This window comes from Hesperophylax consimilis, chromosome 24, assembly GCF_061612785.1.
Source record: "Hesperophylax consimilis isolate HC1 chromosome 24, BYU_Hcon_1.0, whole genome shotgun sequence".
Lineage (NCBI taxonomy): Eukaryota > Metazoa > Arthropoda > Insecta > Trichoptera > Limnephilidae > Hesperophylax > Hesperophylax consimilis.
The window spans coordinates 12,300,085-12,320,449 of record NC_142859.1 but is presented as its reverse complement, the minus strand read 5'-3'; the positions used below and the strand labels follow the sequence as shown (position 1 = coordinate 12,320,449).

At 32.7% G+C, this 20,365-nt stretch overlaps 1 protein-coding gene across 1 annotated transcript; it reads right to left on the bottom strand.

Moving 5' to 3' along the window:
• Positions 1-4,887: 4,887 nt before the first annotated feature.
• On the bottom strand, positions 4,888-19,982 carry LOC149411926 (uncharacterized). The gene is made up of 5 exons (XM_089646432.1): positions 19,308-19,982; positions 17,430-17,590; positions 16,229-16,376; positions 12,124-12,255; positions 4,888-10,779 (listed from the first exon to the last, which is right to left on the bottom strand). The coding sequence occupies exons 1-5, from the start codon at positions 19,980-19,982 to the stop codon at positions 10,741-10,743; spliced, it is 1,155 nt and encodes a 384-aa protein (XP_089502558.1). The 3' UTR covers positions 4,888-10,740.
• Between the last annotated feature and the right edge of the window lie 383 nt (positions 19,983-20,365).

The following is a 20,365-nucleotide window of genomic DNA, read 5'->3' as shown; positions in this document are numbered from 1 at the left end:
ACGTTTTGCCACGACCACACACTAGCAGGACTCCCGCTCGACTGATGCTTCGAAGCGACTCCCCCCCACTTGCAAATACGCGGCGGCAAGAAAAGATCCGTTGTGAAACGAAAAAGTTATCGCAAATTTTCAAATTTTTTTTAAATTTGTACCCCAGGGTACGGTTCTAGGGTTAAAATAATAAGACAAATTATTTATTTGCTTATGTACATATAGAATGTGAATAAATAGTTTTGTCTATACAAAAACTCAATTCTTTCAGGAAAGGCATTCAAATATAATACATATTGTGTCGTTGATTCAATTCAATATTGTATTTGTATGACTTGAAAGAATTGAGTTTTTATTTGGAGAAAACTATTTATTTATATTCATGTTGCGAATGTATGAGCGAAAACAAATAATTCATCTTAAATTTTTTAAAACAACTTGAAAAAAGTATATTTTCCTAATATAATCATATTAGCGCCATCTATGAAAGAGCAGATTATGAATTATTTTAAGTATACCCTACACCAGTGGCGGCTCTTCTATGAGGGTCATTTGGTCAATGACCTACCAAAAATATTTTATTTATAAGTACATGTTTAATACATTTATTTAGAGAAGATACATTAGAGCACCATACAAGGCAGCTGCCTGTTTCATGGTGCCCAATGGAGGAATGGTTAGTTTGAGTTTAAGTCTAGTGTAAACATATTTTGGTAGTGTATCATACGTATCCAGACATCCAGAATTTTTCAAGAAAATTCATATTTACGCAAAAATCGCAAGAACACTCAAACCCCGAAACCGCTTGATACCGTGTCGCCGACACAATTGGAAATCTTTACATCATAATTACTCAATCAAATGATGTGCTATATGTGATTAATCAAGATAATTACATAATGATATAACAGCAGAACCTGAAACACATCTGAAAATAACCATCCACCACCTCACTCGGAGCCACCAACCCACGAAATGACCACTGCTAGGGAAGCAACTCAGTATTTACGTTGACCCCCCTCCTCTACTCACCGGATGGAATTCCATGATGGCCGCCATCTTCAGCCAATCACAGCACAGCATATCCCATTGAAATTTTGATCAAACAATGATTACAAATTCAAATGTGACTAATTGTGATATCATCAGACTCAATTTACGGAAAAATTATGCAAAATATAACCACGGAATAAATATCAACACCAAGAAATGATTATATGCTAACATAATAACATGAAAAATTATACCTAAATATATTTGTTACTCTTTGGGAAATGTTCAAACCAAAGATATTTAACTTCAAACCCAATATGAAAATTTGTATAATTTATTATAAAATAAATAAACGAGACTGGGGGAGATGGTTTTGGTAGATTGAACTGACTTGGTTAAAGGTATCATATTAAAATATAACTTTCCTCTCAACAAGATAATTGCGGAGAGGAAAAATACCTAACTAATTTACCCCTCACTAAAGAGGATAGAACTCCTCCGAGAGGGCTCGATTTGAAAACGTTCTATAAATAGAGAATCGAATTCCATACAAAGTCAGTTCAACAACTACCTCTGAAAGGGAATCCTCTCTCCTGAAAAACCATCTCCAAGTCTCAAGAAATATTTTCAAGTGTTTTTATTCAGTATTAAATTCAGTTTTTGCCAGTAATAAATTCTTTTCGTCAGCTCAGATCTGGAAATAAATTCCTCTCTGATCTTGGCTTTAAACTCCACCACAAACCTCTGCAACATCTACCAAGACTGAAACGCTGACAAGTGTACCCAGCTACCTTCGTATCTACAGTTAATGTACGGACGGTAAATTGTCTCGTACAGGTAGAATTATAAAACATATTGGAAAATTGGTAAAAAAATGTTTTCAATAACTCGCAATGCAATATGCTGCAATAGTGTTAGTATAAAAAAAGGATTTAACAAACTACCCGATTATTAATTTAGTTTTAATATTCCTTCATATTCATATGGTAATAGCGGCTTCCAGTGCCATCTAGCATCCAATTGAGAAGCTATTGTATGTACCTATTGAGGGTCACTTTAAATTTTGTCCCCAAAACTATCTCCTTTCTTTCTCTTTGCCAAACAGACAAAGGAAGTAAACACTATCATGTCTGACGTATGCTTAGTATCACTAGTTAAAAGTCTTAGTTGTAAATCACTAGACATTAATCTTATTTATAAGCCACAAGTAATAATTCTAAGTCATAGGAATAGATTAAATGCATAAATTAAGTTGTTAAGCGCCTTTGAGGTTATTTTTTCACGAAAACGGTGCTACGCAATTAATCCAATCATTATTATTACTTTACAAAATTTATTTTAAAGGGGTTTTCTGACATGACCATTGTGAGATAGAGATATCCACGACCTAAGATTATTAAGGTATTTATTAGAGGGAGATGTTGAAAAAATGTCATTCCGTGTGATAAACTATAGCCATCTTGAACTTGAATATTAGTTCGCAAAATAATGTTTATCATTGTTGACGTAATTTGCATGGAATAATTTAAAATGTCAAATTCTTTGGATATTGTATTGAAAGAAATCGCAAACAATTCATTGAAACATAACGAACATATTCAAATAATGTTACAAGAGAGAAAAATAAAGAGGTTAAAAACAATATTTCAAAACGTAAAGTTATAATTTTTGTCAGTTAAATTATATGAATGTATAGGTTATTTTGCTTTCATTGTTTACTTTTTACGTCTACTGATAAACAATTGACTGAGATTGGAGTTAGTGATTTAAAAACTTTTAAGGCGATGCACTATGTCGTGTAATATTTTAAATTGAGCCGCTATCAATAACAACCCTTACGTAGATGGCGATAAGGTTTAAATTTCCGCTTAACACCATCCGCCTGTTTTGATTTATGCAAGAAAAAAACATGGCCAAAAAGTGCCTTTTATTTTATTTTGTGGATGTTCAGGCATAAATATTAAATTTTTTTTCGATCATTTTATAAATAACTTAATTTGCCACATTATACAATCATAACCGAAAATGGGTTCGTAAGTAGGAGATTTTGAACTTTAAAGCAGTTTTCATAGGCCTATACATTATTTTTTTCTGGGCTTATAAAAAGACTTATCTAAAAAATACTCGATTATTTCAAAGGCCAAGATGTATTTTACTCGCAGTATTTAATTAAAGCATCTGAAACATTTTTAGGCGACCAAATTTTCAAACCAAAAACACATGATTTTGCATTACTAAGTATGGCATCGCCATAGGAATAGATCTTTAAAAAAAAAAAAACATTAATTAGTTAAATTAGTAGAATAGGTGGGTACCGTCAAATTAATTACATACATTGGCATTTTTATAATATTGACTATGCATTAGCAAAATGTATTATTATTTCATAATCAACTTCTGGGTTAGATACCCCAGTCTCGATCGCTCGCAATTTCCGCCGAAAGTACATACACTTGTAGAGTTTGTTATTCTTGAGTCTCACCGAAAGTATATACTACACGCCATACGTCAAAATTCATTCGACTTAAACAACGAGTGGGTCGAAGCAGTAGAGATCGGCAAAACTGTCAAAATCTCATTGCATCCTGGTGAATTGCCTTAGGTATACAAAAAAAAAAAAAGATTGTTTCCAGCGCGCTTTTCGAAGTTGGTATCGGATTTGTTTAGTTCTGCAAAGTTGTTTTAACCATTTTTCTGGGATTTCGATATGTATCCACCACCGCCATTCATTTCAGAAAAAGTGTGGTAGCAAATAAAAACGTTGACAGAACGACGCGGCAACGGTTTGTTTTTGACATTTCAAATTAACTCCATAGAAACCTCAAACACATCAGAAACATAGACAATATTCACAGGGTTGCCAACACAGTCATCTTCTTCAACCGTGCGACACTCAAGAATGTATAAATATAGAACTTATGACAAAAGTCGTAGAGATTTTCGTTCGTAGATGGCGCATAGCGAGTAATTCGTGGTAGAGACTCTGGAATAGATACCTTGGACTCCTAGAGCTGCCTCTGCCCTTCATGCTTGAACATTTGTACCTCATTCAGAAACATTCCTCAAATTGGGTTTGAGACTTCACTAAATTGCGATAGGTACCTAGAAAAAAATCTAACTACGATATTTAAAGAGAGACTGAAGCTAAAAGATCTCTCATATACAGGAAGACAATATGTTAGTAACAATTCAGTTTTAGTCTACATTTAAGAGTGTTTTCTTTTGCCTTTCCAGCATAAAATATCTGAGGCCCAGTCACTTGAACCCCTGACACATTTGTCGTTGTATCAATAACACCATTTACGTTTATTTTCTACATTTGCCTCCATGGTCGAGGGATAAGGCTTTAGACTAGCAAGCGGGAGGTCGAGGGTTTATATCCCGGCGGGCGTAAATAAATTTTATTTGATTACTTTGTGTTATTTCACAAATTACTAATTTAAAATAATATATAGTATATTTGCGGCACATTCCAGAGTGGTAGATACTCTCAGTATTGCCCTGGTGTAAGACCACCATTCGGAATTGAAACTTTGCTTGAAATGGCTTTGGCCGTGTTTGGTGACCAGATCTGAATAGCCAGGTATTTCTCCACCTTCCTCTTCCCTATCTCCTTACCCTCCCCACTAATTTCAACCCCAATTGTGGATGCCATAGTTGCACTGGCTCCTGACGGTTGGGAGCAGTTGAGACTCTTGTGTGGTTTCACAAAAAAAAAAATGCATTTCCTTCTTTAAATATTATAACGGATCGATAACCGCCAGTTCTTGGCACTTCAGCTTTTTGTCAAATTTGGATGACTATTATGCTTGACAGCTGATCAACCCAATTTAAAATTTGATCGAAAGCTGACAGACCTAGAATCGGTGATTAATGAGCTCCATTATTTGAAGCGTAAGTAAATCGGCCTATGAAGGCTTCTTCAATATTATGTAATTTTTTTGAGGGGTAGGAAAGTAAAAATGAGAGACTTTATATCAAATAGTTAGTTCCTTTTATAGTATTTTGCACACTTTAATTGTCATAATACATCGTTCTTAAATATAATAAATAATCAACTTTAATGCAACATTTTTGTTTACAACATTTCATTTAAATTGTAAGTTTTATCAATATTGACTTTTTATAACATAGTGATTTTAGGCGCGAGTATATTTTAATACATTGCAGTCAAATATTGATGAAATAGCAACAATTTCCACAGATTATGCTTTCTGATGATTCTTATATAATTCCACATCTCAAAATATTTAGATTTCATGACTTTACGAAATATCTTCGAACACAGTTGGTAATTTACAAGATTTGGTTTTATTAGCTAGAATTTCTATTAAATCTGTTTGTTTTTCACTTGGATTAGCACAATGTGTTGAAATTGTTGCCATTTGAGTCGAATTCATGAAAATTAGAATGATCCGTTACTGTCCAACATGTCTATACAATATCTTTTTACAAATAATACTCTAAACAACTTAATAAAGTGAATATCTTAACAGTGATCAAAGCGTTTGATGATTGGTTATTAAAAATACGTCGTTATTGTGTTTTTAATCTTTGGAAATACATATTCAACACATTCATTGACGTACCTTTTATGCTGACAGCTTACAACACTATGAATACAATGTTTAACGCGTATCTGGGTGACTTTGTATTTTATGTTGTTTTCTTTTTAATATATAATACATACACCATAAAAAATATCTACATTACGAAGAGGAAATTGATCTGTTGGATTATCTATATAAAAAATGTTGTAGACACAGAAAGAGGTATAATAATAATAATAATTAATGGTAACATTTATTATTTTTTATTAATTTGAAAAATTATCATGGAATATCGAAAAATATTTGCCTATTAATAAAGTTAGGATAGCACATAAATCTAACAATAATAAATAATTTTATAAATAATCAACAGCTGATTAGCTTAATTCATTATATCTTTGTAAATCAAAACATGCATTTAGTTGACGGAAGGACTAAAATAAGGATTCAGACAGGTAAAAAAAATGTACATCTCCACAGTAGTTTTCTACAGACATTTCTATCGGTTCAGTATAAAATACATTGTCTAATTGTTAACAGTACTATACACCTTCTAATCAAACTCTATTTTTTATTAAACTCTACATTTCCACCATAAAAATCATTTAAAAATTGAACGGTTGCGTAAAATCAACAACATTTTCCATATTCTTAAATATTTATCAGATTCTGTAAAATAACAATAAAAATAACATTTATTTGGCTGGTGTTGTAAAAAGAAAATATACTTTAAAATCGAACATAAATATATATATATTATTTCATTTGTTTTGCAAACGTAACAACGAAGTTTAAAATCTTGTGGCGAACGAATGTTACATTTTCAAAATATTTCCTGTAAAATGCTTTTTTCAAAAGCGATGCATGATTGAATATGTATTTAATGATATAATTTACATGATATGTTGATAACTTTCATGAATGCCATAAGCTTGCTTGTTTATTATTTTTTATCTAATACATTTTCTGGAAATCATTACATTTGAAGTTAAAAAAATGATTGAAAAACTATTAACCTGTCGTACGATGGCTACCCATATTTAGGTTTCATCGTTAGGCCCTGAGCGATGGCTGCCTAAATTTAGGTATGCGAATTTATTTCGAATTTCAATTCTAAAACCTGCTAATTTGGGATAAATGATGAAATATTGTTGGATTCATTGGCCTTAAACCACAGTAAGAAGTTTATGTGTTTCCATATTAATATTTGGATGTATAATTTTTTGAATGAGCGCGGCTGAATCCAAAACTGAAGGCTCGAAAATCTTCATCACTCGAGGCATTTTTATTATGTAAATACATACCCCATTGCTCGCATGGTTAAAAAAAAGAAATCATTAATTAAATTGTTTTTAATCTTTGAGACGGTAATCAGATAAAAAGTAAACATATAATTAGATAATTTACTTGATCATTCCATTACATATCTACCATGTGATATTAATCCGCTATCGTTTGACACCAACCTTTATTCATTTCGTGATATGTACCTTCAATTTCGCTTAAGTGAACTATCTATTTACTTCTGAAATAAAAATTAAATAAACCTGACTGTTACTAACTCATTTTTTAAATGCGCATTGTTTTAATTCCTTTTGTGTACTATAAACGTGAACGATATATATAATGTTTTATATTATTTACACAATGTGTTACTTCAAAGTGGTTCAACACGACTTATATTTGTACTACACACACAATTCTACTAATCAAGCATTAATTTCTTTCTTTCATTCTTGTCGATGAAGTTTTTAGCAAAGGACATAAAAAATATATAAATCAAATATTTGTGATTAATTATTATACATATTTAGAAATCTCCTAATTAATTCATATAATTTACTAATTAGAGAATGAACCCGCCACCGTCAAAAGCTTTAATTTCGTTTTTTAGAATAGCCTTGACCTGTTTAGCTCGTTTAAAGGTTAAATAACTAATGAATTTGAGTAATAACTACATATTGAAATTGTTTTAAATGTAATATTTGTTTATCTATTATTTTGAATCGGGACATCTTTGATTATAAAATAAATATCTCCAAAGCCTAACGATTGTACATATGAATTATTCATAAACATCAGTTTATTGATTGGTGAACGATGATTATATTAAATCAATCATTATTTTATTAAATAATGCTTTAACAATAGATGGAGCGAGACAGTTGTGTGATAAATTGGACCCATTTAATGCAAATCAATCAAAAACATGAGTAAACTAATAAAATCGTGTAGGTAGAACATAACCGTAAGGTTGATTGGCGTAACACAGCAAAAGTCATGAATGTAAACATTAACAAGACGTGATTACACGGTTGAGTAAAGGTTTACGAGCCGCTAGGTAAGGACTAATTTAACAACACGACCACATTTCTTTAACGTATTTTTAACAAAATACTCTTCAACTTATGCTATTTATTGTGCCTTATTCCCATCCCTATTATAACCTGATGCCTACACGAGTTAATTAACTTAAATTTATATTAAACGTACACATTTATCTTAACATGACATTCAAAAATAACGTGGCTAAAGCATATGTAACTTATAACATTACTTCCAAGTTATCTGAGTATCTTTTTGTATAGCAAAAAAGTTTATAAATCTTTACCGAGCTGAAGGAATAAATGTGACTTTCGCTAACAATACGAAAATATCGCACTTCAACGATCCATTGCTTAGTTATATTATGTTGAAGCTTCGCATTTATATCGCATTCGAATAAGCACGGAATCTGCAGTCATAATTTTTACATATCGTTATAACTATCTCTCATTTATTTATCTCACAATATCGTTAAACGCAGTTACTTATCAAGAACTTGCAAAAAAGCATTCAAACCTCGTTTTCATATCACCGTCAATATTATTTAACATCTTTTGAGTATTTTTTACTCATCCATCGATTTGTCTTCCATCTTTCCAACCAATTTTATCTCAAACATTCTTTTCATGTCTCATTCAAATTAGAATTAATATTACACATGTCTATCTAGTTTGTAATCTTTGGGCATTTTAAATATAATGAACACATGTAAAATCCGTTTTACATTTATGTTTCGACCAACGTTCCACTGACCGGGTAATTTTTAATGGTGAGTCGCATGTATCGATGAAATAATGCAGGTGTTTCCTAGCAATTTAACTAATAACCATGAGTTACCTGTTTGATAACCTCTTAATAAGTTGATTTTTAGATGTTTAATCAGTCATTGAACGTGTGATTGAAAATGCCGGCAGTTTTTTATTAAGTCTGACCTGATCTTTACAGTGCTGTTATCAGAACTTTAAAATCCAATGTGATATCAATTATTTATTTCTCCATGCACCGGTGACACCAAAACTAATTTCACACAAATGGTTTTTATTATAAAATACTTTTTTTCTCCAACTTAGTTATATTATCATTTTCAAATTCTCACACAGATAGAATATATCAATAGTTTATTTGTCTTTTGAAGTTACACATATTATTTCAATATCTCTCCTTCATAATTTTGAAATAAGTCGTTATTTCTGCATAATTCTCCTTATGCAATGGCTATTACATTTATGAGTTTATTTAAACATACATTTAAAATCTAATTAAATATTTAACTTTACAAGCAGTCATTAGAATATTTCAAGACAACAATATGTTATTTCATTTACGAGTATTATTATATTCACTTGAGTAGGTACTGTGATATAGTAATGTAACTTTATTTTGGAAAGAGGGGAAATGTTTTTAGTGTTATGTGCTAGGTAAATACTATTATATGAATAGATAGTTAAATATTATCAAGCCACATTATTATACTTAGATAATTAAAATATTCTCAATATTTCCAAGGAATTTATAAATCAACAGTTTTATACAAATTTATGGTGAAAATATTTTGTTTCCTTATTTTATATTTTTATTAAATAGAACGGTCAACATATTTAAAAACTGAATTTTGCTATCAACGATTTGTTAAATAAAAATTCTAACAGATTTGAAAAAAATACTGCAAACAAAAAGTATATTCTGTACAAAAAAAATGTTGTATAAGTGTAGTATGCATTTCTAATAATTTTAGTTTATATCTTTTTTACAGTATTGCAAAACTTATTGCCCAATTTACCCCAAATACCCCCAATATAGGGTACCTAATAACTGAACCTATTTTTGATTTCTGATTCAAATTCACATTAATTTTTTTCATCACTTGCAACATTTTTGCAAATAGTTTAGAACAAAGTTTTTCAAATGATTTCGTTTTCTTGTTTTATACTGATTTTTTTGAACACATGTGATGTTTGGTGATTATATTTTATGAAATGTTTTAATGGTTGCTTTAGCAAAAATAAGGATTGTATGTGTTTATGTCAATAGATGTAGTTATTATCAATTTCTATTTAAATTTATTGATTATTTGTCCCTCTTCAAACAAAATTAACAACAGTTTTGAGATGATCCATTTTTCATGTTTGAAGTTGGATGAAAACATCAGCTTACCATGTTTTTAAAGCTTATACAATTCTCGCATATGGAAATGAGGCTAGCAGTCCACAATGAAGTTCTAAAACCATTCCTGATGCATGTCAGTGAAGTATGAAACCATTGGGGGAAGGACTGAATGCAGTGGTCATATCCCTCAGGTGTATGCGTGGTAAAACCGTGTACGACCAATAAGATTGGAAATATTTTAAGGCCAAAGTAAGCTCAATGAACACTTGGATGGTTTGGACTTGTAGAGCAGATGGACGGAGAAAGGAGTGTCAGGGAAATATATGATGCACAAGTGGACAAAAGAATGACATAATCAAGTGTTATCATGTCAAGAGTAAATCTAATTATTTTAAGAGTAGAAATGTTATTAAAACAAAATCTTTTATTTTAATCTCCAAACTTTTAAAATGTAACATCTCGTAACTGTACTTTAGAGTTTGTTGGTTTTTGCTTGAACAAGGAGAGTCAAATTTTCAATATTTTTAAAGTTTTTTTCTCCTATTTGTGTCAAATTACAATCACAAAAAGTGATGTTATTACACAATTCAAATATGGATGGTTGTCTTTGATGATCAAATTATGATGATTAGTTCATTTGATTGTTTGATAATGAGTTCATTTGATGATGAGTTAGTTTGAAGACGAGACAGTTGATGGTGAGTTAGTCTGATGGTGAAAATGGAATTTGATGAAAGATGTTGTGTACTCCGTGTTTATACTTTCCTTAAAGCGATCATAAAACTGTTCCATGGACATCTTGAATATCATCCAACTGCAAAAAAAAGAAAAGATATTATGATTATTAACTGGAAAGGCCGCCTTAAGCAAACTTAACCTTATCCTCAAATATTCAATAAATGTATTCAATAAATGTATTAGATTTATTTTTGGAATAACTTAGTTAGTGAGTCAAACCTCAAATTGTAATATTTAATTATTGAAGACAATATTAACGATTCTTAAATGAAAATATAAAACAGAAAAGATATGGTTGCATCTAGGACTTGAACTCAGGACCCTCGCCTTGCCGGGACTCCGCTACCCGACGCTGGTCATATTTAAGTGTATCATACTTTGAATAAGAACTACCAACATTATCTTCATTTTATCGCTGCATATTTACGGTTAACCCGCGGTTACTGAGACAACATGCGTTGTTGCACTGAACTGGGTCCAGTAGACAAACACTTGATTTATGAGACAAACTGGTGATATACAGTGTAAACCACCAGTTTATCGATAATATATTGATATATTGCACGTTATCCTGTCGATCAGACACAATGCTTTTCGAATAAAATAAAGTGAGAGAGCGAACGCAGAAACACGAGCATATGAAGGACAGCCTAGTGACAGTAAGTCGTATTCTACTACTCTGATCTTCTATATCTATATGCAGAGATGTGCTTTATTTAAAATAAATCCATTTCAAATGGAAATGCAAAATGCAAAATGGGTATTTTCCATTTTGCATTTTAAATGCTTTTCTAAAAACCATTTTGCATTTTGCATTTTCAAATGGAAAAGTTTTGACCCATTTCCATTTTGCATTTCAAATGGTTTTGGGTACCCATTTTGCACATCTCTGTCTATATGCGGATGCATGGAACTTATCCGAGGTTCATGCACTATACGGATTTACCTGAGACAATGAATAGATTTAGCCTATTTAGTCTAGAAACAAGACGTTGTGCAAATTTAGTTGAAATATAATTTATAACTCTATTGATAGCCCATTCCTCTTGGAATGCTAAACTTCAGCCGTAATCATCGCCACTACTTGTTCAAGATATCACACTGCATAACATGACAAGAAGAATTGTGGTATTGAATGATGTTTCTAAAACAGTGGATAACATGACATAACATGACAAGAAGAATTGTGGTATTGAATGATGTTTCTAAAACAGTGGATATATTTAATCACTCTTTAAATAACCTTAAAAAAACTATCTTCCTAAATATAAAGTATGTCAAAATAAGAAATCTTGTACTTTAACTGAATAATTAAAAAAAATATATCCCACGATAATGACAGTGATGGCCCACTTCAGTGATTCAATAAAGAAATTGTTAATTAAACAACCTAAAGATGGTATACATTTAATTTTCTTACGTTAGTGACAGTATTGTCCGATATGCTGAAGTAGTTGCTGACCTCTAAGTCATTGAGGAGGTCCGCGTCCACTTCTCTGGGCATCATTTCCGAGGCATTCATCTCCTCCAGGAGCAACATCAGCTTTTCACTCTGAAAATATTGAATAAATAAATTGATATTTGATCAGTAGATATCGGATTTACGCCCTATTTAGCAATAAAGGCTAATTTTAATCTTTTACGCGCTCTTCTTTGCCGTTTACGGCAGGCCAGTCATACAAGATTAGCGCGTTTACTCCCCCTTCTTTATGCCTTTGTTGCTTGGTTATGTCATGTATTTAAAATAATTTTAAGTATGGAACACATAGATACCAGAGGCGGCTCGTGACAGAATTTACCAGCAGTGCATTTCACAAATAATGGTAACATGTAAAATAGGAAAATAAAGTGATTTAAAGGGAACTACATACCCAGTACAAATAATTCATTTGTAGAGAAAATCTATTCGTTGCTCTTTCATTTGAGAAAATTCTTCAATTACAAGATTATTAAAGTCTGGTATAGACGAGATCAAACTTTTTTCGATGCTCATCATTGATAAAGCATTGAGACGATCTTGGGACATAGTATTCCTCAGAAATGTTTTTACACGTTTCAACGTAGAAAAACACCTTTCGCACTCGATAGTTGTCATCGGAATAGTACAAATTATTTTCAACAGTTTCACTATTTCACTAAAACACTCTTACTAAAATAATTGTAAAATTGATATTGCTCCGTCAGCATTCGCGAAATCATCTCTAGTTTGTTGGGATTAAATGAACTTCGGTTACTTTTGATAAAATCAATGTTAACCGCAATGTTTTCATTAGCACTCATTTTTAAAAAGCTTTTTGCAGAGCAAAACTCGTAAAAACCGTTAAAACTGTCGCGTCAATCGCCAATAATGAATACTGTCAAGTTTGCAGATATGTAGATCGCGCCGGTAACGCTAGAATATTATAACATTGTTAATTAGTTCGAAATCTGTCAATCCTAACTAATGCATTCCAAACGTTTTACGCATGTTTAAGGTTTTTGATATATATCAGGATGTTTCGGCGCATGCGCCGATAATGCACAGACCAGCTTCTATCTCCACTGCTCTAACACATCAACAGCCGTTATGGGTCTCTACCTGTCTCGTTCATTTCACGGTTCCGACCTCTAGAGACAGTGCCTATAGAAGGTACATGGCATGTCTCGGGCAAAGCCGAAAATGCACGGGTTGATATATTACACTGTTTTTCGCATGCGCGGGAGTCTAGTACAAACTTTGATTGGTAAGAAGATTATAATGATCTGGCGTGAATTCTTGGTGAGTAGATATACGAATTTACATTTCTAACGTATATCGATGTTTGGCAGTGCAGTGCACAAATGCACTAAGGCAGGGACCGCCTCTGATAGATACATCTATTTGGATGATCGAGAAACTTTACAGCGATAATATGTATGAGACGGCAACGCTGCTATTACGCATAGGCGATAGGCTAGAACCTTCTAGTGAGTTGGCGTGATGTGCCAGACCAACTCGCAACGTATTGTCGTAGGTAGGTCGCGTTGTTCACGATTAGTTCTCGGTAGTAACTTGCAAGTACGTAGGTATGATCGTCTCATTAATAGTAAACAGCTATATGACTTTACAGCGAACTTCCCAAAAGCTTCCCATGCCAGACAATATGTGTTTAAGATGCAGGGTTGTCACATTTCACCGCTTTTTATCCGATCTTGTATCAGTTATTGTTTCGCTGTTGAAATATTCTAATTTAATTCCCTTTTATTTACTTATCATGATTTATAAGTTATAATTAGTGATAGGTAATTGTGCAAATAAGTAGTTATTTTTAGTTTACCGAGGTGTTTTCTGTTTGTGGTCGTAAGATTTATCAGGTTTTGTTTTACGAAAATTATTAGACCAACTGGAGGAAGATTTCATGGATGAAGCTGGCTGTACTGTTTTCGTTTTTGTTTTTTTAATTGAATGACAGTGATATTGATTTCAAAGTTGGTGATGAAGAGAAGGAGCAAAAGCAAGTTCTCATATTTGAGTTGTGTTTTTCTAAGTGAACAGCATCGTAAACGACACATAGTGTGCATATTTGATAAGTCTTTATAATATTCTTTAAATATACAGGGTGTATCGGCACGTACCCGACAAACTTTAACCAGCTATTCCTTAGCACATTTGGAGTAAAAAATGTTATGCGCACTTTGCTGTCCGGTAACATTTTTTTTTAATAAAAAATTTACTATTCATATTTTCACCACATGTCACCAATGTTTTATCCTTTGTCAAAGTTTGAAAACCCGTCTGGCAATATTTTGTTTGAGTTTTGTTGAATAATGAACGTACGTACCTACGTTGGCGCGCTTTTACAATCACAACGAAATGGCACGGCACCATTCGTCTCATTTTTAACTATTATTATTTAGTGTGTACGAAAGAGCGAAGACGCTTTTCGACATACTTGCTAATAACAGCTGTTGAGCACGAGAAACAATTTCAATGACAGTGACGGAGTGTGGATTTTTTATTTTTTTTTTGTTTTTAATTGAAAAAAAATGTTACCGGACAGCAAAGTGCCCATAACATTTTTTACTCCAAATGTGCTAAGGAATAGCTGGTTAAAGTTTGTCGGGTACGTGCCGATACACCCTGTATAGAAAAAAATAAATAATGTTGCTAAAAGTGTTTTTATTTTTGCTGTGCACAGCTATACTAGTACCTTCCGGCCTTACAATGGTTAATAGAATGAGAAATCGGGGATGCCAGAGTAAGACTTGGTACGGTTATTGAATCAAATACTTGAATCGGGTCATGACAAGAGTCAGAATAACAGAAAAGTATGTATGAAACAATGATACTATACAAATGAGAATGAAGTGAGGAGTGTGTACTGAGACAGGGTTGTGTGGTGGTCTATCTTTTCTGCATACCTCTACTGCGAAAACAGTGCAATAGTTAGTTTAGTTAACTATTAAAGGTGCTGTTTTACTGGTAAAGAAATAAGGTAAAAAGGGGGATAGCACAATGGGCCCACAATTGTGCTCACGGGAACTATGCCAACCGTTTCCGTATCAATAAAATAGTTAGTTAGTTACCACATGTTTTGTCAAGTTTAGATTTCTGTATAGTAGAAATGGCCTAATGAAGCAGAATACTAAACAGAGAGAATGATTTTTTTACGGTAGTAATCTACCAGTACTCAAAAAAAAAAAAAAAATTGGTTTGCGCCATTTTGGGTACAAACTCAAGGTTTGTAGAAAATGTATTTAAGAAGGTTCGCTCACACAGGCACTTTTCGGAAACAAAACGCATCGGGCCTCTCGCAAGCTCGTGACGTAGCCCGAAGTCTAGTTGGAATCCAAAAGGAACGATCTCTTTCACTTTTCACTAAGTATATAATACTATCTTTTGGAAAAGCTAAGTTGATTTCCTCTCACTTATGCTTGTACATACGAGTCGAATTGAAAATGTTGTTTTTTAACAATGTGATATACAGGAGTGAATAGTAAAAAAAGACGGGGACGCCCAAGGAAGATTTAAAGCCTTATCTCTGCACTAGAATCATACACGGAGTCAAATTAAAGACAATATAATATAGTTTTTTTTTGGGCAAACCTTTTAAAATACATTTTCTACAGACCTTGGTAGAAACTTATCCAGACAGAAAAGACTGTGAAAATTCTTAATGCAAAAGCAAAAAAAAAATGACCGGTCTGTGGCTGAGTTGGGTCCCAACCAGGCGCAGAGTGTTCAATTCCTCGGCTGGCTAAGTCCTCCATCACAACACAAGCAACATTTTCCGCTTACTGTGGTGGTAGTAGGAGATTTTCAAATATTGTCAGGTTGTTTGTAACCCGGGAATGTTTGCCGGTTTTTTTTTTTTTAAATTAAAAAAAAAAGCTCATACTGTTCAAAAGTTTTTTTCATAGCGTGCATTTAACATTTAATTTTTTTTTTCAATAAATTTATCCTGACTAGGAAACCATTGGTTTTGAAACATGTCGATCCTATTTGATTAAATAGTGGTGTTTATGAAGTTATTTATTTTATTTAAAAATTAAAAAGTTGTGTTTACTTCTTTCTTCAATATGTCCATCAATCTAGAGCGATCTTCCCTCAGACGTTGACAATCTTCTTCCTGCTTCTTTGTTCTGGAGTCTGACATCTCTAGCAGCGCCAGGTGGGCATCTTTCTCACTAATTGCTGCTTCGAGAGCTTCTTGCCTATAATGGAGAAGAAAACATATTCAACATCATGATTTAGCAAAGAAATGAGAGATTTCATGTCACATTTAAAACTTTTTGCTTTTCTAGCAATAGCTTAGTTGGCCGTGATTTAGTAATTATTGGAAAAATTAAATAATTAGGAAATAATTAGTGGAAACAACATATAACCACTACAGCAAACAAACTTAGAAAATTCGTTTACTTTTTTAGACAAACTCGCAACTTTCTCAACCTAAGCCAGCTCAAAACAATCTACTATGCACTTTGTCAATCTTTAATAGAGTATGGTATCATAGCATGGGGGGGAGCAAACGCTGCCGCCATTGATCCAATATCTAAAGCTCAGAAACTTATAATAAAGATTATCCTCAAACTACCAGTTCCTACAGTTCGGATGAAATCTTTAGGAAAATCTGTGTTATGGACATTAGGCAACTTTATGCCAAAAACATACTAACATACCTCTTCAAACACAAAACTACTTTTGACAATATCCAAACTGCTCGTGATACTAGAACCAAAGGACATAATTTCTTACAAATCCCTTTCGCTAAAACAACTTTTGGCCAGAGAAATTTTAGATATTTTGCAACAAAGCTATATAATGCTCTCCCACTAGCCATTAGACTGAACGAATTTTTTTTGAAATATAAAACAGACATCAAGTCTTGGATCATCAGCCAAGACAGATCCATGATCAAAAATTTTATAAAAATCCCTACATAAGTATGTACTCCAACTAGATGCTGATTAACAAATTTATCATTTATTATTATTATTTTTTAACTTTTTCACAATGTCATTTAATGTAATGAAATATTTTATGTATAAAAAAAAATGTAAAAATTAATTCATGTATCAAATACGTCTGTCTCGACACAGGTTTATCCTAGTGAGACAGACATCGAAAAAAAAACCTGTAAAAAAACTTTATATTCATAATAAAAAAAATATATATATTTTCTTTTAGTTGGCTGAGAGTTCATCAATATGTCGCTGACTGCTGCCCCAGAGTCGGGTGATGGTTTGTTAGTTAATTAGTCGGCTCACTTCATTCTAGATAGTTCCATGAGCTGCTGCCTGCGGGTCCCTGCGAAGTCTGCAATGTTGGTCTCCAGCCGGCGGACCCTCCGCAGTAGGGGCCGGCAGGTGTTGCAGTGCATCGCACTCGCACTCTGCAGCGAGAACACGCGCTGCTCTAGCTTGTGCATCTGGAAAATATGTCAAGAAAAATTAGCCGTAATAACAGCTTGTTAATATATAAAATTTGCTTAATAAATTTATAGTTTTGTCATTATAATTGACAACATTATGAAGGTTTTTCAAACCACAAATGACTATTTCTAATCTGACCAGCTTGAAGTTTCGTCGATCCATAATTCCATTGTCTATAAATATTCCAGCAAATACAGTTTAATTTCTTACTCTCCGACAGGGGATGTTCAAATGAAATTAATATAAATACAGGGTCATCGAAAAAGGTTTCCGTGATTTAAAAATGAAATAATTGAGGTATGCTATTTATTTATGCATCAAAACACAATAAAAAAAAAAATATATATATATATATACACGGTGTCCGGAAACTCGTAGTACAAGCGGGAAACTGGAGAATCTACACCACATGGGGAACACAAAAAAACATAAAGTTTTTTGATTTGAGCATTTTCAAAAAAAAAAAAAAAAAACCAAAAAAAAATATTTTTCGGCTATTTTAGGGTTAAAGTTTTTTCTGGTGTTTAGGGTTGAATAACAGATGTTTTAACCCTGCAGAGCAGAAATATTTTATGATTACACCGGGTTAAATGAAGGGTGATTTCAAAATAATGCTTCAAATCCGAGTTTCTTCATTTGTTTTACTTTCAAACAGTTTTAATTAGTTGGGTACTTTGATCTTCAGTAATAATTTATAAGAATTTGATTAAAAAAAAATTAAAAAAAAAAAAAAAAATCAACTTCAAACTCGATTTACTCGATAACGAAAGCTCAAATAAAAAAAAAGTATACTACAAAATCGACTCCAAATGTGATGTAGATTCACCAGTTTCCCGCTTGTACTACGAGTTTCCGGACACCCTGTATATATATATATTTATACAGGGTGTATCGGCAAGTACCCGACAAACTTTAACCAGCTACATATTCTTCAGCACATTTGGAGTAAAAATGTTATGGGCGCTTTGCTGTCCGGTAACATTTTTTTTTCATTAAAACAAAAAATAAATAAAAAATCCACACTCCGTCACTGTCATTTGCATTGTTTCTCGTGTTTAACAGCTGTTATTAGCAAGTGTGTCAAAAAGTGTCCTCGCTCTTTCATACACACTAAATAATAATAGTTAAAAATGAGACGAATGGTGCCGTGCCATTTCGTTGTGATCGTAAAAGCGCGCTAATGTAGGTACGTACGTATATTATTCAACGAAACTCGAATAAAATATTGCCAAATGGGTTTTCAAACTTTGACAAAGGATAAAACAGTGGTGACATGTGGTGAAAATATGAATAGTAAATTTCGTATTAAAAAAAAAATGTTACCGGACAGCAAAGTGCGCATAACATTTTTTACTCCAAATGTGCTAAGGAATAGCTGGTTAAAGTTTGTCGGGTACGTGCCGATACACCCTGTATATATAAATTTTTTTTCATTACTAATACGATTTAGATATGTGCTCCCCCTGTTGCGCGGAAAACATCTAAGAGAAAGTCGACTTCCCTCCAGGTACATTGAATCATATCAGGAGTCACAGTCGCAATCCGCTGGGATTTTCTCTTTTAAATGTTGAAAAAATTTAAATAAAGGGTTCTCGAAAAAAATTAAGATTTTCCGATCGTTTGAGTGTATAAATAAATAGTATTTCATTTTAAAATAACAAACACCTTTTTCATTGCCCTGTATTGAAAATGACAATCAAAAAGTTACAATACCTTTTCAATGATCTTCACTCGCTCCTGCTCCTCGTGATAGAATATCTTCTCTCTTTCGGCTGCTATCAGAACTGACTCCTTCAGGGCTTCCTCTAACTCCAGTATCCTGTCATCCTTCAGCTGGTTGGTGTCATACTCTACATTGGACATATTTAGCAGTTGCTCTAATTCGTTAACTCGGTCATTTTTACTTTTCACAACTGTCAAAAGCTGTTCCAGTTCTGCTATATTACTGTGTTCTCTTAATGCTGCTTCCAAGAGTTGAAGACAGTTTTGCTGCTCGATTATTTTAGAGTTTTTGATGTTCAGTTCGTCTGTTAATTTGGAAATTTCCTTTTTTTTTTTCTCAACGTCAACGTTCAAGTCTTCGGTAATGAATCTCTCCTGTTTCGCAACCATTTCTTCTTTATCTGTCAGTTTTCTTGCTAGAATTTCTAATTCGTATTCTTGCTCTATGATTTTTGCGCTTTTTGTTTCAGATTCAGTTCTTATGTCTTGCAGTTCCACTAAATCATTGCTTATTTTTAAAAACTTTTCCAGTTTGTACAAGATGCTTTCCATTTCTTTTTCCATAATGACTTTATTATCGTTTGTCATGACGGAATCATCGTGAATTACGTTTTCTTTTGGTACGTCGGAAGTGATTGTTTTTAAAATTTTGTATGCATCGTTCATTTCTTTGTCTAGTTCCACGATACTTCTGTTTTTGCTTTCTAGTTCTTGGCTTATTTGAAGAAATCTTTGTGAGCAAGTTGTGCAAGGGGCTTCGGTATTAACTCCGTTCTAGCGACACAGAGGAAGTGGTAGATACAGAAATAAAAACAGAACATAAACAAACATTAAATATAAGTGACATAACGTTTATATTTACAGTGACAACAAATGTTTATGTATTTAATCAAACAAAAAATCAACAATTCACCGATAGTTAAACAGTAAGACCATTTTGGAAAATGGATCCAAGCTTGTGTCCAATATTAATATTTCCCTTATCATAATGTCTATGAACTGAGTGTTTATTTGCTCGTATAAATATTTCAGTATTTATTATTAGTTTT

Coding starts and splice junctions, on each gene's coding strand:
- LOC149411926 (XM_089646432.1), bottom strand. CDS start 19,982: ATGAACGATGCATACAAAATTTTAAAAACAATCACTTCCGACGTACCA. Junction 16,377..17,429: donor ATGGAACTATCTAGAATGAA/GTGAGCCGACTA, acceptor TCTCCATTATAG/GCAAGAAGCTCTCGAAGCAG. Junction 12,256..16,228: donor TGGACATATTGAAGAAAGAA/GTAAACACAACT, acceptor CAATATTTTCAG/AGTGAAAAGCTGATGTTGCT.